General features: G+C 37.5%; 2 protein-coding genes across 4 annotated transcripts in view; one reads left to right on the top strand and one right to left on the bottom strand.

The window, feature by feature from the left end:
• The window catches only part of LOC134753253 (uncharacterized), a 54,273-nt gene extending 33,154 nt beyond the window's left edge, over nucleotides 1-21,119 (top strand). The window contains exons 9-21 of one of the 2 annotated variants that reach the window (XM_063689081.1): nucleotides 145-274; nucleotides 1,496-1,578; nucleotides 1,805-1,845; nucleotides 2,863-3,011; nucleotides 13,905-14,001; nucleotides 15,314-15,447; nucleotides 15,968-16,146; nucleotides 16,549-16,635; nucleotides 17,035-17,132; nucleotides 17,548-17,651; nucleotides 18,180-18,356; nucleotides 18,879-19,052; nucleotides 19,508-21,119. In XM_063689081.1, coding sequence (XP_063545151.1) covers nucleotides 145-274; nucleotides 1,496-1,578; nucleotides 1,805-1,845; nucleotides 2,863-3,011; nucleotides 13,905-14,001; nucleotides 15,314-15,447; nucleotides 15,968-16,146; nucleotides 16,549-16,635; nucleotides 17,035-17,132; nucleotides 17,548-17,651; nucleotides 18,180-18,356; nucleotides 18,879-19,052; nucleotides 19,508-19,659 — 1,605 coding nt within the window. In that variant the 3' untranslated portion in view covers nucleotides 19,660-21,119. Of the gene's footprint in view, nucleotides 1-144; nucleotides 275-1,495; nucleotides 1,620-1,804; nucleotides 1,846-2,862; nucleotides 3,012-13,904; nucleotides 14,002-15,313; nucleotides 15,448-15,967; nucleotides 16,147-16,548; nucleotides 16,636-17,034; nucleotides 17,133-17,547; nucleotides 17,652-18,179; nucleotides 18,357-18,878; nucleotides 19,053-19,507 lie in introns of both variants that reach the window. The other variant, XM_063689080.1, reaches the window with a different exon arrangement.
• LOC134753247 (uncharacterized) overlaps nucleotides 1-25,306 on the bottom strand; it is a 112,265-nt gene extending 86,959 nt beyond the window's left edge. For both annotated transcript variants that reach the window (XM_063689050.1, XM_063689051.1), the window contains exon 1: nucleotides 24,993-25,306. In XM_063689050.1, the coding sequence (XP_063545120.1) occupies nucleotides 24,993-25,146 (154 nt within the window). In that variant the 5' untranslated portion in view covers nucleotides 25,147-25,306. The remainder of the gene's footprint in view (nucleotides 1-24,992) is intronic.
• Nucleotides 25,307-25,381: the final 75 nt, after the last annotated feature.

The raw sequence follows: 25,381 nt of genomic DNA, 5'->3' as shown, positions 1-25,381 counted from the left end.
GTTGGCATCGAACTGATCTGATGATGGAGACGGAAGATTTCCATTGAACATAGGAACGTTAGGTACTAAAACAACGCAACTTTCAGTTAAGTACAGTTTGCGCTAAAAGCTTGTATCAAAAACGAATAATACTCGTTTTTTCAGACTCTACTAGTACGAAGAGGTGGAGGAGGTGCCACCTCCTTGGGCATTCCAGTGGAATACGGAGTGACAGCTCTGAAGATATATATCAAGGGGGACGTGGAACATGCTGTTTTGTACCCTCCCAATGATGGTGAGTAGTCCAGTCTTGTTCTTGGCAATATATGCACGAGTCGACAAAGTTGACATCCAACGTGCCTATTTTCCGTGGAAGGAGGTAGCGCTACTGCCGCTACTCTAACTAGTAACCACCCTAGTTCCTCCTCGAAGCCTAGCAATGCTTTGAGATTGCTTACTGCATCGTGTAGGGTGTTCAGAAACCCTAGGTGCCTTTCCCTTTATACTTCCCTTTAACTTATATCCCTGAATTCCCTGAAGAGAAAAAGATTTTCACCGTCCTCGTGGTATCGGGGAACGTACATAAAAAAGGTGATGACAAATTAAGAACCTCCTACTTTTCAATGTTGGTTAAAACATGTTTTCCATCACAAGATTGATGGTATCCTGCATGTCAAAAGTAACGATCATAATTTGAAATATTTTAGAGATAATGGGTACACGAATGAGCGGTTCCGGTCATTTGCCAAGCATTGTCATAATAATAACAAAACAACATACTGAAAACAACACTCCTTACCAAATGTCGATCTTATGTCATGGGAATATGGGTTACGAAGTATCAGTTTACTGTGAGGACGGTACAGTCATAACTGACACCGCAAGGTCGGACGATTTTCCTCCAATAGCTCGATCAATGAGGGTGTTGAACCTTACATAGATTTTATGTATAATTATTTGAAACAATGAGAACTTTTCAGGGCTATGGTGTAGGGTTAGAACCTGTGGTAGTTACTGACATTCATAAGTACATAGTAATATGCCTAAATTGAAGAGTAAAGACTCACTTGAAGGCTTGAATTAAAACACATGTTCAAACCATTATTTATTTGACGTAAATCGTTCTTTTAACCGGTTTTTGCGGTTATAAAGGTTCGTGCGGATCCGGTTGAGAGCCATTAAACATATTGTAAACAAAAAACATCAACAGAAATGACATTTCGATTAGACATATTGAGCAATAGATTGGCTAATCGAAATCGCACAGTCATTTTAATATCTGAGATATAAAAACAGAGCTTGCCTATCGTGTAGGTTTTTTGTAAATAAACCACATCCCAACAAAGTCTTAGTTAAATTGATCGGAGTATTGCAACTGCAATTTGAAAAATACGCCGCATCTTATTTATTTACTTAGATAACAGTAATTTGCTCTTCAAAACATATTATGTTATGTAATATGAAAAAACACTTGAGTATAAATAAAAGCTAAGCTGTAATTTTTGTTATCTGTCAGCTCCTCAAGTGGACCTGTACAACATGACTTCAGTGCGAGCCTTCTCCGCGGCCTCGAGAACTGATGAGTTGTCTCCAAGGGAGGTGTTCCTCGTATTCCCTGGGACTGATCCTCAGAACGAAGCGTGAGTAAGCAAGACCTATACAACACTTTAATGTAAGTTTTCTTAAGAACTGATGATTTTTCTCCAAGGGAGGTGTTCCTCGTATTCCCTAGAACTGATCCTTAGAACGACGCGTGAGTACGCAAGACTTACATAACACTTTAATGTGAGTTTTCTTAAGAACTGATGAATTGTTTCCAAGGAAGGTGTTCCTCGTATTCGCTGGGACTGATCCTCAGAACGACGCGTGAGTACGCAAGACCTATAAAACACTTTAATGTGAGTTTTCTTAAGAACTGATCAGTTGTCTCCAAGGAAGGTGTTCCTCGTATTCCCTGGGACTGATCCTCTCCTCAGAACGACGCTTGTGTACCTTAATGTGAGTTTTCTTAAGAACTGCTGAGTTGTCTCCAAGAGAGGTGTTCCTCGTATTCCCTGGGACTGATCCTCAGAACGAAGCGTGAGTAAGCAAAACCTATACAACACTTTAATATGAGCTTTCTTAAGAACTGATGAGTCGTCTCCAAGGGAGGTGTTCCTCGTGTTCCCTGGGGCTGATCCTCAGAACGACGCATGAGTATCTGACAGGACCCTGAACCTCGCGTCATTAAAACACTCTGCGTTCCTCGCATCGGGTTTCTATTGACTCTCGAACCCTTTGACCACCAAAGACATCAACTGACGCGCGCCGCTACAGCGCAATATCAATCTTGAACATTCCTCCCTTATTCTAAAATTACTGCGTCAAAGTGTAATGTTAAATTGAAGAGATATTTTTATATTCATTGACACGGTGGTCTCCGTTTTTAGATAGCCAACCGAAATTTAAAATCAATGTATGAATTATTTAATATCTTTGTCTGATCTGAATCAAATATGTAAAAGATGATAATAGAAGCTTATTCTTATTTTAGACTAGATGTTTCGAATGTATATGTTTTATTGAAAAGTTGAAATCCTTGTTATGACGACCGACATGTTGGGCATAGCAGTGGTTAATATATAGAGATCATTCATTCATTGATATCCTGAGAGGAAAATGAGGACTACGTTTGAATGGACAAGAGGTCGGATGAAAATTTCGTTTCCTCTTAAAATAACAAGGAAATCCAGCAAGTAACTTTTTAAAGGGCATGGCATGCGCTCGCGAAGGTAATAACCTCGCCCATTTCCTTATTCTCATTGATCGTCACTGGTACAACTGTCATAAGCTTCTTGAATTATTAATTTATTGTATTAAAAAAAAACTATCTCTATTCAACAGATTAAAAGTTCTACCAATGAAGCCAGTGGACTCACCCTCAGCGCAAGCGGGCATGTGGCATTTATCCGTTCGCTGCGACACTTGCAACTACCACCTTCGTGTGTTAGCACGGGCACAGCTCCACTTTCACGCCAGCTTGAAGGCCACAGGTCAGTCTATAACCATAGGAACCCAAGCCATGTGCCATTTGACGATCAACAGGGCAACAAGTCAGACTGTGACCAAAGTGACCCCTCAAAGCGAGCAAGTGGCAACTATATGTAAGCTGCGACATTTGCGACTACCACCTGCGTGTGTTAGCACGGGCACAGCTCCGCTTTCACGCCAGCTTGAAGGCCACAGGTCAGTCTATAACCATAGGAACCCAAGCCATGTGCCATTTGACGATCAACAGGGCAACAAGTCAGACTGTGACCAAAGTGACCCCTCAAAGCGAGCAACTGGCAACTATATGTAAGCTGCGACACTTGCGACTACCACCTGCGTTTGTTAGCACGGGCACAGCTCCGCTTTCACGCCAGCTTGAAGGCCACAGGTCAGTCTATAACCATAGGAACCCAAGCCATGTGCCATTTGACGATCAATAGGGCAACAAGTCAGACTGTGCCCAAAGTGACCCCTCAAAGCGAGCAAGTGGCAACTATATGTAAGCTGCGACACTTGCGACTACCACCTGCGTGTGTTAGCACGGGCACAGCTCCGCTTTCACGCCAGCTTGAAGGCCACAGGTCAGTCTATAACCATAGGAACCTAAGCCATGTGCCATTTGACGATCAACAGGGCAACAAGTCAGACTGTGACCAAAGTGACCCTTCAAAGCGAGCAAGTGGCAACTATATGTAAGCTGCGACACTTGCGACTACCACCTGCGTGTGTTAGCACAGGCACAGCTCCGCTTTCACGCCAGCTTGAAGGTCACAGGTCACTCTATAACCATAGGGTGAACCAACCCATTTAGAAAATCCTTATTAGTGGAACTTTAAACAGAAACAATATGTCTCCAATATCAGGTCCATTCTATGAATCTTCAAAAAAATCCTAATATTCCATGGACTTTCCCGAACTTCCAATAATATCGTAAGCTGCAATCAAGGATAAAGCTTTTTCATAAAAAACAGGGGAATACCGTTTTTTAAAGATGTACATAACTGGAATACCCCGTGACCACAAGTACCTACACTTTAAGTTGTAGAGGCAAGTCACGTAAAAGTTGAATGCGATTATTTATCTATGCAGAACAGACCTTGCGGTCCAGACAATTATAAGCTGGACTGCAATACTAATTATGTTTAAAAACATGTCGGATTCGAACGCGAGAATTTATAAAACCGTACTCAATGAAATGGCCGCTGTGTCTGTATGTAACAGTAAATTAAACTAAATAACAAATTGGGACATCGACCTAACCGCAGATTAAGAAAAAGCCTGTACTATAGGTATAAGACGACCACATACATCTTACGTACATACTATTGCATACTTATACAGAAGGTGCGTTGGGGTAAGATTGAAAGGGTTTTTCAAGAGGGGTAAGATGAAAAGTCGCCCGTAATACTTCGGCATACGGATGATTTTTTCTCTTACCCCTCATCAAAAACCCCAATCTTACCCCAACGCACCTTATTAAGAAGAAGAAGAGGTTGTCTAGAAGAGATCGCTTACAGCGATAAGACCGCCTGTTCTTATCTTTATTTACATTGTAAATATTTTATCGAATTTTTCTTCTGTGGTGCAATAATAGTTATTTTCGATACAAGTGCGGAAAAGAGGTAATTGGAAACGAGTGGCGATAAATTAAAACACGACCGCAGGGAGTGTTTTAAATCGACACGAGTTGCGAATTACCTATTCGCACGTGTATCGAACAACGTTTAGTACACATGGCCCTTTAAACTTTCGACATATGCACAAAAAGTGCACTTTACGCACTAGTGCGAGAAAGTAGCACCATATGTACTGTAAAGTGTATTTACTTACGATACATAACGCAAATAAATGCCATTACCGGAATCCAAACCCAGGACCACCAACTTCTTAAGTAGGGTCACTACCGAATAGGCTACAGAGGTCATTAAATGATTAATAAGAATCAGATATCATATTTATACGTAATCATAATAAATTGAAGTTTATAAATGTAGTACTTATTTGCAATGATAATAGCACAATAGTAATAACTAATCGAATCGGGTTGTAAGTCACGTTTCATTTAAATTTATTAATATATGCATGTTATTAAATGAGTTAACAAAATAAACGATGTAAGTGACCCTTAAAAAGGTAATAAGACGAGAACGCAAAAAGGTTCAAGTAGCAACAGTCATTTATTATACAGGGTGGCCCCGAACTAACAAACTTAAATGGGTTTTTACATTTAAATTTCTGCGATCTGTTCCTTACAGTCCGGCAAATTTCAAATGTTTAGTCCCATCCGAAAGAAAGCATCAAACTAGACATGTATGTAGCTTATGTAAATAAGAAAAAAAGTGGAAACAACTTGTCAAATGGGTGCTTCCTCCCTCTCCCCACTTTTGCGTCCCATTTTTGTATAGTTTTTAGGGTTTCGTACCTCAAAAGGAAAAAACGGAACCCTTATTTATAGGATCACTCGTGCGTCTGTCTGTCGGTCTGTCCGTCTGTCACAGCCCATTTTCTTCAAAACTACTGGACCAATTAGGTTGAAATTTGGTACACATATGTAAGTTTGGGGGCCAGTTTTGGGGGTAAATGGGAAAATTAAAAAATAAAGTTTTTCAAACTATATCGTGTTACATATCAAATAAAAGAGCTCATTTTGAGAATCTCAGATATATTTTTCTTGTAATTTTAAAATAAATAGTTTAGAAGTTATTTAAGAAAATAGCCAAAAAATGACCATTCCCCCTCCCTTTATCTCCGAAACTACTGGGTCAAAATTTTTGAAAAAAATACACAAAATAGTTCTTTACGTATAGATGACAGGAAAACCTATTAGAAATGTGCAGTCAAGCGTGAGTTGGACTTAATTACTTAGTTTTTGATCCGTCCATACGGGGTTTTTAAAAACTCACATTCCACATAAAAAAATACGATGTTAAAAGTTGTGTAATGTACGGAACCCTTGAAACAGGAGTCCGACTCGCACTTGGCCGGTTTTCATTATTTGTAGAAAAACGACAGAAGTTACAACAAAACTACCAATTAACGAAATTAGGAAGGGCCCTGGTGTGGGACGCAACTTGTGTCGACACCTTTGCACAGTCCCACATTCAGGGGACCCGCATTCGGGCCGGCGCTGCGGCAGACCAGGCCCAAGTACTCAAGCGCCACAAATACTCAGCGTTGCTTAACGACTATGAGTTTGCGGCGCTCGCGGTTGAGACTTTGGGTCCCTGGTCAGCCGACATGAAAATATTCCTGGGAGCACTGTCGGCGCGGCTGGTCGACACCTCAGGGGACCCCAGGGCTGGCGCGTACCTCTTTCAACGTATTTCCCTTGCAATACAGAGAGGTAACGCCGCCAGTGTCATGGGGTCTATGCCGCAGTCCGACTTATTAGAAGGGGTATTTTCTTTATAATTGCGTTCGTTTTTTGTATATTATTAACGAAATGTTCTCCATTAAATTATCTACATTAAATCTTTAAAGTATGTTGCTAGGACTTAAAGTTTTCAAGTTATGCGTCGTGCAAAATATTGTCGATTTTGGCGAGATATGTTTTTCTGCCTTACCAATTACTAATAACAGTAAAACACACTAGGTCTTGAATAAACGATTTATTTTTGATACTGGGTATATAACAATGCCGAGACCGACGCTACCGTGGATTTCGCGCGAAGCCATCTTCACAGATGGCTCTGATTATGGATGGTATAGAAAGGACGCCAATCTCTTATGGCAGATTTGTTGCAAAAGTGACCGCTTTCAGCTTTAAATAATAGTTCCTAATCTCTCCGGTGGCGCTAGTTAGGGGCTAGGACATGAGTATAACATGAACCAACAAATAATCCGACCAAATTACGTAGGTTGTTTTTGGTAGTATTTCGGTGTATGGTGGCGCCGCCTAATTACTGTTTTTTGATGGACACCTTTATACATAGAGATTTGGCTCCTTTATATAGTCTCCATGGCTCTGATGACATCCGCTCTGTCAGTTGGGGCACGTTCAGAACCCCGGTAACATTACTTACTGTATGCACCTTCAAAAACCTGACCGTATTATTAATGTACACGGAACTTCGTTTACCATGTTGTTAAGGAAAATGAGCGGTCCATTGACATATCAATAAGATAAAAAAAATGGACAATAACAAAAACATGACCAAGTAATGTTTACAGTAATACTATACATACATACTGTGATATAACATAGTTTATGGAACATTACTAACCATTCAAGTAAAATCAATACACAAAAGCAAAGATAGATATAACCCCGTAATAGATGGATACAGTCTAAGGAAAAAACGTGCCTCGAAAATCACGAAAATTTGATTCTCGATCAGAGGGCGCCACTAGTTTTGGCCTACTCTCGTATAGAGGGCGCTGACGGTTTCGTTTGTTATTTATAATTTTAACGCACATCAGTGAAAGAACATGGGTCAAAATCATATAAAAAAAATTAATACAAATAAAAAAAACATTTATCCATATTTAAATACATTTTAACGTATTTTTATAAATCTTCATTTTTAGTTTTAACGTATGTCGATAGATGGCAGTGAATTTACAGCGGTTACAAAATTTACTATGACAGTACCGCTCTATATATCTTATTATATCCTCATTGACAAAAGGCAGTCTAAAAGTGTTTTCTACAACAGAAATTGTTTAGTGTTGATCGCACTTTTACTGAACTTTTGTGGATCAGAGGTTTTCAAACTTTTTAGCGTTTTCCCCTAGTTCCGTACCGTATTTACGTGACGCACCGGCGATTCGTAGATAGGTTTTGATCCACTAGATGGCGTTGTAATAATATGTGCCATTCTCAACCAAAAGGGTACTTATTTTTATTTTTTTTAAACTTTATTGCACAAGAACAAGTACAAAAGGCGGACTTAATGCCTTGAGGCATTCTCTACCAGTCAACCACTGGGCCAAACAGAAATTGTTAAGGTGGGTGCAGTGCGATGCGAAAAAAAAAATTCTAAATATAAATTCTAATACTAACGCCAATATACAAACTAATAATATTTATATACTATAATACCTTTATAAACTACATAAATAAACAATATAAACTTATTGTCGGTTGTCAATAAGGCGCTATTTCCATATAGCTTCAATTTGAAATCAACCTTACCGTCCAGCGACAATGTGGTACTTTTTGGTTGAAAACGTCACATATTGTCTTATTTAGCGTTATAATTTTGCACAGTCGCTTGTTATCACGATACAGGCGGCATTTTATGATTTTAGATAGTAAAGAAACTTGAAAATATACCTATTAAGAAAATAAGATCATTCTCGGACATCATATCGGAGCCTGCGTCATCAAATGATTAATCTGTTGTGATTAGCGCGTACAATATATAATTAGTCATGACGTGTACACTGCTTTGATAGCTATATTAGGGTCCTCTATTTTTAGTTAATAATCTTTGTGACCTATAGCAATTTGTGATACATACTGATGTCAGAATCGGAAAATTGCACTGACTTAAACCATTATTTAAAAGGGGTAGGTATTAGCTTAGGGGTAGATTCATAATGGTCAAAATCAATACTTAAAGTTTCTCCAACTATATATGTATGTAAGTTGAGCCTAAGGGCACGCTTACACAGTGTAAACAAGTCATTGTGGTATATTTCGTAATGTTTGATTGCATGCAGGATTATATCGACCAATACATGCTTATCGACGACATATAATTATGTTAATACTTAATAGTCTTGACTCTTGCGCCATGACACAAAGTTCAATTCACAAATTATAATCTGTCAAACCAATTTGTCGGTAGAAAAAGGGCGCGAAATTAAAAATGTGATGTGTGGAAAATCCACTACACCTTTTTTTTCTTTTTACCGCCCTTTCCCATTAAAAAGTTGGTTGCCAGACTAAACATGATTTCTTAAACTTTTGAAGAAAACATAGGTATTTTTAAATACTCATATTTTTACAATCTTTTTACTGTAACGTTATAGGAAATTCATGACCGTTCTAATTTTTTTTTTTAATTAGTATATTCTAGTTTTGTTAAAAATATGGGGCTATAAACACCAGAGTACATAAAAAACTTTGTGTCCAGGCAAAAAACAAAAAAAAAACAGAAAATCCAACCTCAAAACGTCAAGCTGACAGCCGGCCATCTTCCCAAAATGGCGACGCACTCTTTCCGGGTCAAGGACGCGCGTTGCACGCTCGAACGTGGAATCTTGCTTTTTTAAATGGCGAATGCTTTCTACAATCAACCAACCAGTTTTTTTTTCACACCTTGTTACGTGATCGCTTTTGAAATTAGAATTGTAACTGTCGTAAAGTCGTATTTAGGTAGACTTTTTTTTAAATGTAGATCTTATAAATAAGTATTGTCGTATTTAAACGTGTACTTTTAATTTGAACTCTATTTATAGTAGTTTAAAGTTTGTTTTGTTTTGAATGAATGTTGTGCGTGTATGAAATAGAGGAAACCATTGTTTAAAATGGCGGAAATAAGTTTTAGAAAAAAAACTTAATGATGCGAATCCCGTTGTAGGTTGCAAAAACTTTGTTCTTGCTGATTATTTGATTAACTATAATAGTAATGATAAAATAAGCGTCCGTTTATAATTTTTTGCGTGTTAAGTAACCTACTGTAATAAGATATACCGTATGTTTCTATAGAAATAAAAAGAACTATATCCGGTAGAAAAAAATATCTACCTACTGTTTACCAGATACTCTACAAGTTACATTTGTTGTAACTTTTAAATATTATTCAGTACTATACTTAATTATTGTACATAAATATGCCCCGTACAGTATAATTAATTACTGTGATAAAACGATATGTCGAAAACATATTAAAGAACCAGTTTCTATAGACTAACTGTAAAAAAAACACTCTTTATTTCGACAGCAGTAAAAAAAATTGGTAACTTTTGTACTGAAGTAACAGAAACAACAAAGCCGTAACACTCAATTATTTATAAACAATAAACACAAAACATTATTAATAAATATTCCAAATTGTAGGCATCTACGTCAAACTGTTTCTAAAAAAACCCATTTAACCGATTTGCAAGACCGAAGTGAAGCCATAAGTGCTCCGTAACTAAAGTTTTTCACGGAAACACTAAAAATATAACAAAATCTTTAATTTACACACGATATAAAACACTCTTCGACACCAAACACTTCGTTAAGAACGATGAAGGTCACTGCTTGTCAAACTACAACGACATGTCGCGGCGAAGATGAGTAATAAACTAAACAAAACAAATGAATGATAATTTATTATTGTAGATTCACGATAACTGTTCGGGTTCTAATAAGACAGAGGTTCTCAACCTCGTAATCTTTAAAGTATCACAAAAACTGGATTAAAAAGATACTTGTTTGGGAATAATTATCTTATCTATGCGGAGTGTAGTTTTTTTATGATTCAATAGAGCAAATTCAATCAGCTCTTTAATTATTTCAAACATTTATTCGTCTGTAATTGTCCCAGTTTCTGTTGTACTTAATCAAATCTTATGATCGAAGTGAAATTAATATTATGAATGTTGGTGTGTTCGATTAAGCTGAAATTTTACATACATTAGAAAACTCTGTAATATTTAGGTATAACACCAACCAATGCTCAGTTTTGCTAGCAGGAACAGAGCTAAGAGACACTATTAATAGTCTTTTCAGACATTTGGCACACCGTTCTTATTTATTGACATAAACAGCCTTTTGCAAAACCAGAATTAAGGTCATTAAATGACCATCTGTAGTATTTGAAAACAATAAAATCTTAGATATTACGAAGGAACTTTTTGCAGTCAATATTCCTAAAGGCTGGCTCTAAAATACATTGACAAAGATTTTTCCTCTACATATTTGCGTTTGTGTGTCAAAGCAAAAAAAAATATATTTTGAAGATAATACGTTTTATTTCAATTAAATGATTACAATGTTAATTAGGGTTCCGTACCCAAAGGGTAAAAACGAGACCCTATTACTAAGACTCCGCTGTCTGTCTGTCCATCTGTCACCAGGCTGTATCTCATGAACCAGGCAAGCTAGACAGTTGAAATTTTCACAGATAATGTATTTCTGTTGCCGCTATAACAACAAATACTAAAAACAGAATAAAATAAATATTAAAGTGGGGCTCACATACAACAAACGTGATATTTTTGCCGTTTTTTGCGTAATGGTACGGAACCCTTCGTGCGCGAGTCCGACTCTCACTTGGCCGATTTTTTTAATGACATTTAGTAAAAGACGTATAAGAAAAATGTTTGTTAACGTATTTTTGGGCCAACCTGTAATAGAATAAGCTCTAGGTTGCTTAAGTTTAAGAACCTCATGCAGTTGCATATTATCGATATAAACAAATGAGGAAGCAAAACATATAGCAAGGGTTATCAGTAGCTGATAACATCATTCACTCATTCATAGGACACGAGGATTGAGGTCAATAAATACATAAGTTTATGAAATAAAACTATGAAAACGGATTATATCGCGTATATTGAATTTATAATACATCCCGACGTTTCGAACTCTTTACAGCGTTCGTGGTCAACGGGTGACTGAGGAAAAATTACAAAATGCAAAAATACCCACATACTAAAATAATGAACAATCATAGACTACAAACTTTAAGGCTGGTTGTACATGCAAAATCGGTTCATAAGGCTAGTTATACACTATAATTATTTTTCAAGTAAAGATATATATATATACGCGATTAAAAAAAAAAAAAAAAAAAAAAAAAAAAAAAAAAAAAAAAAAAAAAAAAAAAAAAAAAAACTATGCCGGCTCCAACCCAACACCTCGGACCCGAGAAGATTTAATTCCCTCCTAAATTGTAGGAGGGTATCCCAATATGGGACCGGCAACAAACTCGGCGGGACACATCTTTTCAAAACATCAGAATGTCCAGCATCATCCGACACTACGGTCTCACAGTTTTATTTCATGAGTAACTATCGCGGTAACCGAAGACAATATTATAAGTTTAACTATTTAAACTATTTTTGTATGAAAAAAACACATCACCCTTAAAACGCTCATATTTTTATTGCACACCTTACACTGTAGTAAAAATCATATTTGTTGTATTTATTTTTTAATTTTACGCACTTGAAGTCTAAATCAAGAATAAATGAATGGTTTCAATGGTTAAGTATTGGAGGCACTGATTCCAAAACTTATTTGGTTTAAAAAGCTGAATGCTTTACCAAGAATTCAAGGCACGCGAGACAAACAATAGTTGTAAAAAATACAACAGTCAGAATCATCGATCGAAATTATATTTGTAAAGGAGCCCACTGACTATAAGACCGCCGGACGATATCGGCCTGTCAGTTGTTCGGAACTGTCAAATTTTTGTTCTAACTGACAGGCCGATATCGTCCGAAGAACTGATAGTCAGTGGGCCCCTTTAATTGATAATCTAGGAGATATAATGCAATTTAGCACATTTAATTCAAACAAAAATAGATATGGCTTCAAACTTTTGAAAGTGACCCCGAGATATTTCGACGTTCGAACCAAAGATAGATATAACTCCGTAATAGATGTATACAGTCTAAGGAAAAAACGTGCCTCGAAAATCAAGAAAATTTGATTCTCGTTCAGAGGGCGCTACTAGCTTTGGCTTACTGTCGTATAGATGGCGTTGACGGTTTCGTTTGTTATATAACAATTTTAACGCATATCAGTGAAAGAACATGGGTCAAAATCATAAAAATAATTAATGCAAATAAAAAAAATCATTTATCCATATTTAAATACATTTTAACGTATTTTTATAAATATTTATTTTTAGTTTTAAAGTGTGTCGACAGATGGCAGTGAATTTACTGGGGTTACAAAATTTACTATGACAGTACCGCTCTAGTATAAGTTACTCTATGCTCGAACACAGATAAATACTCTTATAATCTACTATCTACTCTATAGAATACTATAGATTATAGTGTATAAAACAACAAACATATAACACTATTTAATAAAGTGGTGACGCATTAAGTAATATATAATAATATTAAGATAATAAACAGATCAAAGGACAGAGGGAAATACGTAACAAGTGGAATTTGAACTCTTTCTAATTTATCAAAATCATAGGCGCGATTCCACAATGTCTTACACGGTTTTATTTACTTTGCTTGATAAATTTATTTATCTATTTAATCGTATGGCAAACAAATTTAAAAATATAATCAATATAAGTAATTAAATGTGTACACTAAGACCATTCAGCCACTTTATGGCTTGATAAATTAATTAATAAATATTGCAGGATAATTTTACACACGAACTTATGTCACAGTAAGCTCCATAAGTCGTGTCGTGTCGTGGATACTAGACAATATATATATATATATATATATATTATATAGTTATATATAAATACTTCTATACTAAAATAGAAAACATACATAACTCAGGGACAAATATTAGTGATACATACACAAATAAATGTTTTTACCAGGATTCGACTATACTTGATAGGCAGGGTCACTGACTAGGCTAGGCAATATTCATACTATATTATAAATGCGAAAGTGTCTGTCTGTCTGTTACCTCTTCACGCTTAAACCGCTGAACCAATTTAGTTGAAATTTGGTATAGAGATAGTTTAGGTCCTGGGGAAAGACATAGGGTAGTTTTCATCCCAGAAACCATCCTTTAAGGGGGTCCTTTCCTTCCTTTAAACCCCCCTTGTTTGTATGGGAAATTTATAAAAAGCAGATTGGATAAAAAAAATAAGCTACCCAAATTACGCGGCGAAGTCGCGGGCAAAAGCTAGTAATAGAATACATTTGGCAGCGACAACAGCATTTTTACAAAAATGAAAGGATGTGTCCATTAATTACGTAAGCGATTTAAAGGAGTTTACAGATAATGTTATTTTTATTTACAGATATGCTGAAGATCAGGATTGTGGGTCCAGTTGCGAGTGTGAGGGAGTCAGCGCTAGTCGACGAGTATGGTGCAGAATTGACGAAGCTGCCTTTCAGGTCAGGGCTCTAACCGCGAAAATCGAAGTTCGCAAATTGTGGGCATCTTTCTCTTTCACTCTAATTACGCCTTCATTGGAGTAAAAGAGAAAGATCCCCGCAATTTGCAAATTTCGGTTTACGCGGTAAGCCCACATTTCTTTTTATGATGGTATTTCATACCTTATTGTCACGGGAAGATTAAATTTAAAGATACGAATCTTTAACCTTTGACAACTTATTTTTAAGAGGACATCTCGATATTACGACAACCGACACTTAAAGAGCTATATTTCAAATTTTTTAAATTTATAATGCACCGAAAAAATCCATTGGTCTTGAGCCGAACGTTAATTTCGGCAATAGGGAATATTACGCAAAACTCTGCGTAGGGGGCGCCACTACCACAATCCACCACAATCTGGTCATTAAGCGCGATACAAGAAAATCGAAATTTTGTTATCTAACCTCTCTATCACTTGCATATTCGAGCGATAAAGAGGCAGATAACTAAATTTCGATTTTCGCGTTTCCCGGTAGGCCCTCTGTAAACAAACCGGCTTGTTGCAACAATGTCATATTTTATTATCAGTAAAAACTTGTCAAAAAAACAGTTAAAGGCACAGTATGTATAAGTTAGGCTATGGTTTACGCTAGGCGCTAGTGCTGTACTCTAGCGGTAAAACATTGCAGTAATACTCCCTATTGGCCCTATTAGACCGACGTGTAGACGCTATCCCGCTTCAACAAAGAAAGAATGAAGTATCATGGCGGGTAAAAATCGCTTTTCTACCCACACACACACTACACACACACACATACACTTTAAAACCAATGTGTGAAAATATTTGACAGTTAGATTTCCAACGTCATTGTAACTGAGAAATTCAATCTCACTTTCGTCTAATCAGAAAATCTGTAATCAAATGCGTCTCACGTGATTAATATTGATAAGGGCCTGTCGTATCGTAACTATCAATCATTCAATCATACTTTTACTGCACACAATTTTATTGACAACATAATCATATAATGTATATGCTGATCGCTTTCGTATTTGGGAGTGTATTTCTTCATCGTTGCTATATAGCAGTAAAAAATATACGAACCTGAGTAAATTTAAGATTTTACGACTTAAGTGATAAAAAGACCGGCCAAGTGCATGTTTTGTATCTTCATAAGTTCAGAAAAACCTAACTAGCTAAGGTCGTATTGGATATCGCGATATTTACATCCATCTTTTGAAAAAGGGCGTTTTTGAAATTTCAATCTTGTTTAAACAGATTTGCGTTATATTTTCCACTTCGTATTAATTTAAAATATTTTCTCACAGTTATCAACCTATAGCTGGCGATGGTCAAGACGTTCCCCAGGATAGTCCTATGACGGAAATAGAAGAAACAATACCGCTACCCAACGTGAAGGCTAAAAGGGTCTACGTCAGGATCCTAGGCAGGGATATCAGAGGTAAATACAAAAGCTGTAGACTGACCAGACCATAAATAACAATCCTGTTGTGCAGATGAAGATGACTGACAAGACGTAGACGACAATTCCAAATGGAAATGCAACAGTGCTCCTACCTGATGTGAAGGCAGAGGATTAATGCCTCACCTTGGAAAACGATAACTATAAGAGTAAAACTCATAGCAGGAGACTGAAAAGCATTGGCAGTCGTATAGCGGAGATGAAGTACTTGTAAAAAACTATGACAAACGCTGCATATCTACTTGTTTCGATCAACTATTCTTGATGTCCTGTCCCGTCAGCTAGGAGACAGGAGTAATTTTAGTCGTTATAACAACCACAACATGTCATGTTGGTAAACTGAAGTAGATATGATATAAGAAAGAAACATTGAGCATGGCCTCCAGTGTCCCCGGTTGGAATTGAGCCTGTCTTCAGCATTCGATGCTAACGCTATAACCCTAGGCCACTCAACCACAACAACAATGTCACTTTCTCAATTAAAACGTATATATTCCAGGCGAGCCATTCGTCCGTCTGTCAGGCCCGCTAAACGAACCTGAGGTGCGCTTGGGCCGCTCCGCCATCTTGGAATTTGAAGACCTGGATCGCGCCGAGGAGGCTAACATTGCATTCGCCAGGCTGCGACTAGGCTATAATGATAGCAACGTGTTGCCTTACAATAGAGCTACGTCGCAGGTAATCTAACAAAATTAATAATTAAGTTTGATACTGACTATGCACAGCCTACACCTGTTGGAGGTAGGACTTTTAAATATATTTTCTTCAAATGTTGTCGAGCTCAGATTGGGGGTTGTAAGTTGATAACGACTTCTACGCGGACGATCATGGCATATACCTAAGCATCAAGCCTTTGAGTTAATCTCGCGATAAAGCCAAGAAAAGGATAGTAGAACACTTTGGTAACTTAGTAATAATATCGAGTTAAGTACACGTGATTTTCTCGACATGTTGACAAGTCCAATACTTAGGCATTAAGTGGGACGGCAAAATGTTGACATAAGGGGGTTGTTTTTTTATGAAATGTATGAAACGACTGGCGATGGTTGTGCCCTTTGACAGGATATCTATTAATTCCAGGTCGTGAACCAGCAAGGAACCATTATGACTGCCGTGCAGATAGGTCTCAGTACGAGGTTGTACGGCTCACCAGGGGACAACCTGCAGGTATTGTATCTTAACTTAGGTTATTCCTGAGGGCCTACCGCTAACATCGAAAATTGAAATTCTCTTTATGGCACTGCATCAGTCAGTACTGTTAACCGTCCATTTCCAAATTGGAACCTTGTGAAATTCCCCAGTGCGAAAACATTTCCGAGGTTTTGGAAGTTTCCGCAACTTATGTACCTACTCATGTGTACTTAAAATAATTTTGTTTTCTTCCTCCACCTATTACAAGAATGAGAACAATGCTGAAATTGGGAATTTCTCTAATACCAAAAGATTAATTTGTGACATAAATTTATAATATTTTTGTTAAGTCTTACAATAATATACCATAGTCAGGTATTCGAGTTGCCGAGGCTTTTATACGGCTTGTGTTGATAATTTATTTAACGTTTTCAGCTACATTTCGAGGTGACAAACTACAGGGACCAATCTGTGAGGTTCTCATTCGAGGCAAGAGGCGAGCTCAGGTTTTTGACAGGAATCAGTCCTAGCTCGTAAGTCTTTCATTTTTATTAATCACTTGATGCTTTAGCTCTATTTTGGAGGAATTGATTAAACGCAATAAAGGTAGAGGTAAACCTAAACGTGTTTACATGGACTGAGCAAAAGAATAAGATTTAACAATAAAAAATAACTTCACAAAACATTATGTCATCATTTTACGCCCTTCACCAGCAGTTCCACTTCATCAAATCACGCTTTTCGAGAGAAAATGCACGAGTTACTTTAAATACAAAAATCACTATAGGTGTGCCAATAACATTTGCATCATCCTATCATCCGATCCTGACCTGATAAGAACGAAAACAACTGTGGAGTTTCCAACTAGCTACAGAAAAAGACGCTTTAGCTTTTAAAACGGGGCTTCTGATTTATTTGCCAAAACCTAAGATGTTGTTTTATTCCCAGCCAAACTGTACTGAGCGGCCAGACAGTCAACGTGGTTGTGTCCGTATCAATCACCAGTACGGCTCAGCCGGGTGCCAGGGATCTCATCACATTCACGGCTATAGGTAAGCCCGAGCTCCATAACCATAGCCCATAGACGCAACTTCAGAGCTACCAGCCTTGCCGACTCTAGAAACCTGTACTTTTTTTAATCACATAACAAGCGGTAGAACATCCTCTCCTTAGATTTAAAGCTTGAGAGTCCTTTAAGGCGCGAGTCAGTTTTAACTTACTCTGGTCATTAAGTCGAAGAAAGAAGATTTTTGACACAATCAACGAACTGATCATCTTTAAATATGACGATAGAGAAAAATCCCGTTCCGTCAAAGTTTTTACACACGCAAATTTTAACGAACCAATGATGACGTTACCAGACTTGGGGCATCCCTAAAAGGGATCGCAACGTCGCGCGGGTGCAAGGAGCGGGCGCACGCGCGCGGGTGAAGTTGTAGGTAAAATCCGTCGCACGCGCCCGCGTCAGTCAGCGGCAGTCAGTATTTTTCGTTAAGCTGCTCGCCCGCTCCGTGCACACGCGCAACGTTGCGGACGTCCTAAATGTTTCCCTCAAATTTTAATAAATTTTCTTCTTTCAGGCATTGACCAGGTCTCCATCTCCGCGTACGTCTACGTAGTCAACACAGTAGATTCAGTCGATATTTGGGCTCCGGAACTCAGGCATACCTTCCAGGGCACGTGCATCGGTAGGCAGGGAGACGATTGCGCTCAGCACATCTGGTCTACCACCATTACAGCCAGGGATGCTAGTTCAGGTATGACCAATCCCCCATGTTAGCATTATTCGGTTCCTAGAGAAGGCATTTTTGGTAATTTAAACCCAAAAATCAAAGAATTTTCGTTTTCACAAAAGCGGATGTTATTTGATATGACTTTCCAATCCAGAGGGGCAACTAGGACTTGGGAATTGTGATCTCACGATGCTATCCTTCACCGACGAGCTACTGGTAAAAATCAAAAGAGACTCCTTGGTACAAGTCGGGGTTCTATATTTAATTCCTAATAAGTCGCCTGTAGACATAGACAGCTGTTTGATAGAGAATTTTGTTACGATTACTGATTTTTCAATCTAGATAATGTTTGTCAGTGTATACTGCTGTCTTTGCGGCTACAATATTTGCATCTTAACAAGAGCCTCCAAACTACTTGACCCGTGGGTCCGTACCCACAGGCCTTCAGCTCTCCTGTTTTTTCACGGTCCGGATTGTATGGCCTTCCCGCTTCTTTGGCCTTCTAGCGACTTTTAGTGATTTTCGGTTGTTTTAACTATCTTTCAGGGCTTCTCCGCCTCACCTCAATACCCATCGGTCTGGTCTACGACAGCAACTTCATATCCGGCACCAGGGAAGAGATCAGAGCCATCTACCGGGCTACATGCTGCGCTCCAAGACTATCTGTCACGGCTGTGGATGCTAACGGGAATGTTAATAGCTACATCATTGACATAAGCGGTAAGTATAGCTATAGCCATTTCATTTTTTACATAGTTGCCTAGCTTGTTTTGGTGAAGTGAATCAAATGGTGTAAGATGTGGCCTGATATCAGTTGTTTATTTTTATCCCCATGATGTATTCTATATCATTTATAAATTATAGGTCAATTTATACATATTTCTACGCGCAGTGATCGCGTTGTACCGTGTGCCCAAGCCATGTATATACGCAGCCTGCATGGACTGTAGGGGGCAGCAAAGAATCCCTCTATTCATTGCCGCGAAGCATAATCTCATGTCTTTATTTATAGTTTAAGCAGCTAGATGGCAGACCCTACTACACGCAATAGAACGTGCGTGAACTGAAGGGAGCAGCACCTTCTTATAGGCATTAATTGTTAGTTTTCGATTCATGTCACGAGATGGCAGACCATCCACGCACGGTCTCTATTAATCAATGTGTCTATATTCCAGGCTATCTAAACTCGGCATCAATAGCAGCCATCACGCTGGGCATATTCCTGGCCATTGCCATCATCCTCCTCATCATATTCCTCATCTACTGGTGCGTGAGGAGACGGAAGGAGTCAAGGGAACTGCCCTATTCAACCTCTACCAGGAATTAAATGTTTATGTTCACTTCAGCAGTTCTAAGTTAAGGCAAAAGGAGATAAGTCTGTTTACAGATTTGAGAATTTTAGGTAAAGATATATTGTAGATTATTAGACTCCGACCACACTAAGTTTGCATCGTCTTGTCCCTCTATTGTTCACGTAAATTTGGCGAGCGACTTAGCGTGACGGACCCTAAATAACAATAAATTGAAAAAAAAATCCAAGACACATTTTCCCTAAACATAGCTAGGGACCATCTCGACAGGACAGACCAAATTTTCAATTAAAAAATTGCGCTCAAATCGGTCCTTCAGTTTGGGAGCAACATATAACTTATAATTAGCGTCAAGGGTTTAAATAATAAAGAGATAAAAAAAAAATATTTTGTAAGTCCAAGTCTTAAACTTTTAGGAGAACGAAGTTAAAATGACATTAAGTCAAGTAGGATTTTGAGGTATTTTTGTGTAGAAACCAATGTGATGAGTGTGATGACAAAGTAGTTTAAGGCACAAAATGTGTTTAAATATATTTTTTGTAAGTTACCTACCTATACGTAAATTAAGTTACATAAGTTAAGAGTCAGACAGGTATTTTAAAATATGAACAACTGACAATTCGCATCCTATAAAGGACTAACAAATAAATAAATAAATATTAGGGGACATCTTACACAGATAGATCGATTTTAAGTATAAAACTCCCGTGAGACTCAAACATATTAAATTATTTTAAACCGGGTCACTCACGTATTATTAAGGGTCGGTTGCACCAAACCGTCTGTCACCGTTTTACCGTTCGCTAAATTTTATTGTATGGAAAGTTTCATAGTTCTCTGCTGCTTGACGTTAATCAGTCTGTTAATTGTGGTTGGTGCAACTGGGCCTAAGTCGAATAGCCGTGCGAGTCGGGCTTTGGCCCGCACTCCGCGGTACACGGCTCGCCCTCGACCAGTGAAGACGTGTCGTGCTCCGTGAAGACGATCCTCGTAAACTGGATCGATACATGTCGAGCTATTCGGGATAAAAACTATCCTATGTCCTTCTCAGGGACACAACCTATCTCTATGCCAAATTTCATCTAAATCGATTCAGCGGTTTAAGCGTGAAGAGGGAACACACAGACAGACAGACTTTCGCATTTAACACTCCGCCAACTGACAACTTCTCCTGACTGTACCATCAGTTCGTAAACCTTATTACTAAAGGCATAAGGTCCTAACATGGACAGTTAGTGTTGCTGTTTGTACTATGTTAAACAATTTTTCAACCTGACTTTATGTTTATAGGTATTTAACAATAGAAATAAACATTCCCAGTAATATAAGTTTCAAAATTGTCTAAACTAAGCATTTTTCCATAATACGGGTAGTAAAACTTGTTGTATTTATAATTATATTTAATAGTTAAGTGTTACTAATTTGCCGAGCCATATTACTTGTAAAATTGTAATTGCAAATAAATAATGATAATATTTCTTTGTATTTTATTATATCTCGGTGACAGAGTATCATAGAACAAGTAAGTAATAAATCGCAGTAGGAAATATTCATTTTCACATCACCAATTTGAAAGAGAGGTTTTTCTTCCCTGCTAGGAGGGATCAAAGTGGCATTTTTCTTCCCTGCTAGGAGGGATCAAAGTAACACTTTTCTGTTCTAGGACAAAAAAAAATTGCACATTATTTTTTAGCTTAAATAATATTTTTAAACATCATAATTACCTCATAGGTGATGTGAAAAGCAGTATGTGACAGCACATGGTAGCAAAATTATTTCCATCTTGGGCGTAACACACTTGAATCCCTCACTACGTTCACGATTCTACTTTAGAATCCTTCGCTTCGTTTAGGATTCAATGTACGCCCTCGCCGTAAATATGTCATTTTGCTCCCTTGTAACACAATATACTATTGTTTTACTAGATATATTAGTGGCACACGGCCAAAGACAGAAACAGGTGGAGAAAGATCGTAAGAGAGAAAGTGATACAAAAGGGAGTTCACGACTCTCAATATTGAGGAATACGAAGCAAGGAGGAAGAGGTAGGTAGTGTCCGACCAAAGTTTCGGTTTCGGCAAGATTAGGCATGAAAATCATGTTTCGTCCGAAGTTTCGGTTTCGGACAAAAACTGATGAAACTTTCAGGCGCGCCGAAACACACAAGATTGCAATTTTGCGGCTTGTCAGTAAATAAGAACAAAAAAACTATACTCCCTTTCTAGCGTAGGACATATGATCATCTCTGCCCAAGTTTGAAATGAGACATTGCAGTGCCTGGCCAAACTATCGCGCGCCACATACACGCTCAAATTGTTCAGAAACTCAGAAGAGCCTGAGAAATTCACAGAATAAATTCACCTTTCCAATATCTAAGCAAAATGTGAGATGCAAATACACATTGGACAAATAAATTGGACAGGTGAAATACCACCTGTTTTGTTTTACGGAGAAATCTCTATGGTCACGGAATATCTGGATGAATTCCGTAAGCATAAAGATTCAAGTTAAGAATTTCTGAAAAATCATGTGTGGTGCGCCTGAATGGCACAGTCAAGGAATTGTATAATGTATACACATACAGTGACAATAGCACGGAATAAATAATAGTTCTAGGTACAGAAGATTATCTTTAGAACAAAACGCGTCTATTACGACAGATATGACCGCTAGGTGGCGCAAGCGCGAGCAGGCGTCCGTTCCGTAGCAGTGCGCGGCAACTACTAAACTATTATACACCAAAATTGGTGTGGGCCGCATGTACTTGTAGCGAAGCGATAAGATCGCGGAGTGAGCCACGCCTAACAATAGTATGAGGTCTAGGGACCTTCATATTGATCGTCACTGTGACATGGTACGAAATGGTACTGAACCAATTTCTTGACCATACTTCAATTGAATCTCAATTTTTTCATCATAGACTGCAATTAAAAACTGAATTTTAGTATGCCATAAATTACAGAACATAAAACATCTGCATCTGTGTCTCATAAATAGTATAAAAGCTGAGTAAATACAATAATGGGCAATAAAAGTGTTTGAAAGATATTTCATTGTCATAGTTGTCAATAAAGGATTGAATACATATTATTTCTCAGTGAACAATGGGCATGTCTTCTTTTTCTTGTCCAAATGTTAAACAGTATGTTTCAACTTTCATCAATTGCCGAATAGGACTTATTTTAAAGTATATTAAGTTTAACTTCATCTTTTAAATCAGGGATCGGAACCGGTTTTTTGCAAAAACTTCGGAATTGCCATATTTTTCGAACTATTTTATACTCGAAATGTAGGACTCAGTTGTGTATTTAGGTACAGTCTGGCAAAAAAGAGTGGAAATTAAAAAGTGGCAACACTGTAGTGTCGTCCCGTTTTTCTTAGCTTGATTTGAAAGGGACGACACTACAGTGTTGTCACTTTTTAATTTCTACTCTATTTTGCCAGACTGTAACGACTTTTTATTATTAGATTGCCTAATTAGAAATTAAATAACTAACAATGAACGAAAAAATACCATTTTTGTTCCCATACAAAAAATACAGGTATCCGATCCCTGTTTTAAACGCAATTTTATAACCTTAGTTGTATTAACATTTATTTTTCAAGAGACTGCTATAAACTAAAGACGATATAATAGAATAAAACTGCAGTCATTAATGTAGGTGTTTTAAGTTTTGGGTATTGTGACAGAACATTGATTAGAAGTTTAAGCTTTTTCGGAATGTGGTGTTTTGAGAATAAAAAATAGTCATTCTGGAATTCAAGCTTTTTGACACAATTCTGTTTAGATCTCTAGGAATTTTGGTAACTGGGTATAACACAAGGTACAATGAAAGCAACAAAATGAGTAAGTAGGCGAAATAGAGCCACCTCGAAAGGCAATTGCCATGCATAGCAGCATTAGCAGCTTGGACTTCATAGACAAAGGTTAACTGGAAGAAATCCCTTAAAGGGATAAGTTCGCCTATACTGCCTATTCTGTGCCATATCTGTGTTCTGTGTTTTGTACAATAAAGAGTTTATACATACATACATACATACATACAAGCCTCACTAAAGGCATGATAGATGCTTTGCTCATTCTGTGTGGACCCCCCTAGTCAGGTGAGACAACATTCTTCAACAAACAGACAAACAAAGATTTCAAGATGGTTTCTTGTACACTAAGGAACTTTAAAAATGGTCCCAAAAAGTGTCAAGACACTGCCATAAAACATTAACTAACTACGGTAACTGTAATTTTTTTTTTGTGGCACACACTTTTATTGCTGACTGTACTTCTTCTCATTTGCATATCTATCGAGTACTTCTTGAGACCTTTCTAATGAGCCTAAACTTGGTGTTTTTCCATCAAGGAGTTCCTTTGGCTACCTACCGGCTGCATCATCAGAACACCTCCATGTTAGCATTTTATTGCACTGTAACCGGAATTACGACAGTACTCCAAATTTTAACTGAATCAGATACCGGGAAGTGGTTCAAATTTTTGTTACAAGATTTGAAGCACTATATATACAAAGGTATATACGCAGTGAAGCCAAATAAAAGTGTGTAAAAAAGCTAATAGATGAAGAACCAAAATCAAAAATTGGATACTATTCAAGATGATTCATACATTTAAAGAAGTGGTAATGTATCAAGTGAAAATAAATTGACCACTTGTGTCAATAGACTTATTATATTAGCATGGAAATAAAAGAGTATGGTATGAGCCAAGATAGCAGATTCAGCTCCCCAACAATATGCCCACTGTTAATGTTTTGTTCGGATATTTTAGTAAAATTGTAATTTTCCCTGGGCGTCTTAGAAAGTTCTTACATTTCTAAAATCAATAAGGACTCGTCTGGGAAACCTGCAGATAAAGATATAGAACTGCAGATAAAGATAAATAAAGTGGTATGTGTATATTGTGTTATGTGAATAGTGTTGTGATAATGACTTTTAAAGAATCAACCGTTTACTCACTATCGTAACATCATCAATCAACCGCTGTATTTTACGTAATTTAGAGTGTGGAAAAATATCAAATTCCGGTATGAAACCACTCTCAAAAGGCGCATTCTTGTAGGATTTGTAGAGGAAAGACATTGCTTTGTTAACTGTATTGTTACGAAATTTACGTAGTTTGTTTATGTTTATGTAATTTGAATACACTGTTGCCGTTCACTGAACTAAAACACACTAGAATTAGCATCCGGACACGACACGTGAAATAACACTGAATTTAAGCCATAACTCTTAAAAATGACAGTTGGTAGTTAGAAAATTTCGACAACTGATTATAATGTTTTTAGATGCCAAGGTCGTTGTAGTTGTGTTTCATAGGATAAAAATAAATATTAGTACTCACCTTGTCTCCCGATCGGCTCTTGGGTACGGGAAACGGGCAACAACACCGCGTTGTGCGTCAAATCCTCAATAGACAGGCCAGTCACGGCTGTCGAAAGCAGAGGATTTTGCACTATACCCCGACTCATGTGATCACCAAAACTTTTGTCAGACATTGTGTCACTATATAATTATTCGGTCGAAACAGTATTTCTCGTGAATTTACACATTTGGAGGTCGCAAAATGCAAATATAATTACGTGAAATTACGTGTCACTTGCATATTTTGACATTTTTATGACATTCCTAATTCCTGGCAAATGTCATTCCAAAAAATCCAAATAGGCAAATACCAAACCTCCATTGAGGCTACACTATATTATACACGATACAGTGTTTTTTTTTTTGGAA

Source organism: Cydia strobilella, chromosome 26 (assembly GCF_947568885.1).
Source record: "Cydia strobilella chromosome 26, ilCydStro3.1, whole genome shotgun sequence".
In the NCBI taxonomy this organism is placed as follows: domain Eukaryota; kingdom Metazoa; phylum Arthropoda; class Insecta; order Lepidoptera; family Tortricidae; genus Cydia; species Cydia strobilella.
This window is presented reverse-complemented; position numbering and strand designations above follow the sequence as displayed.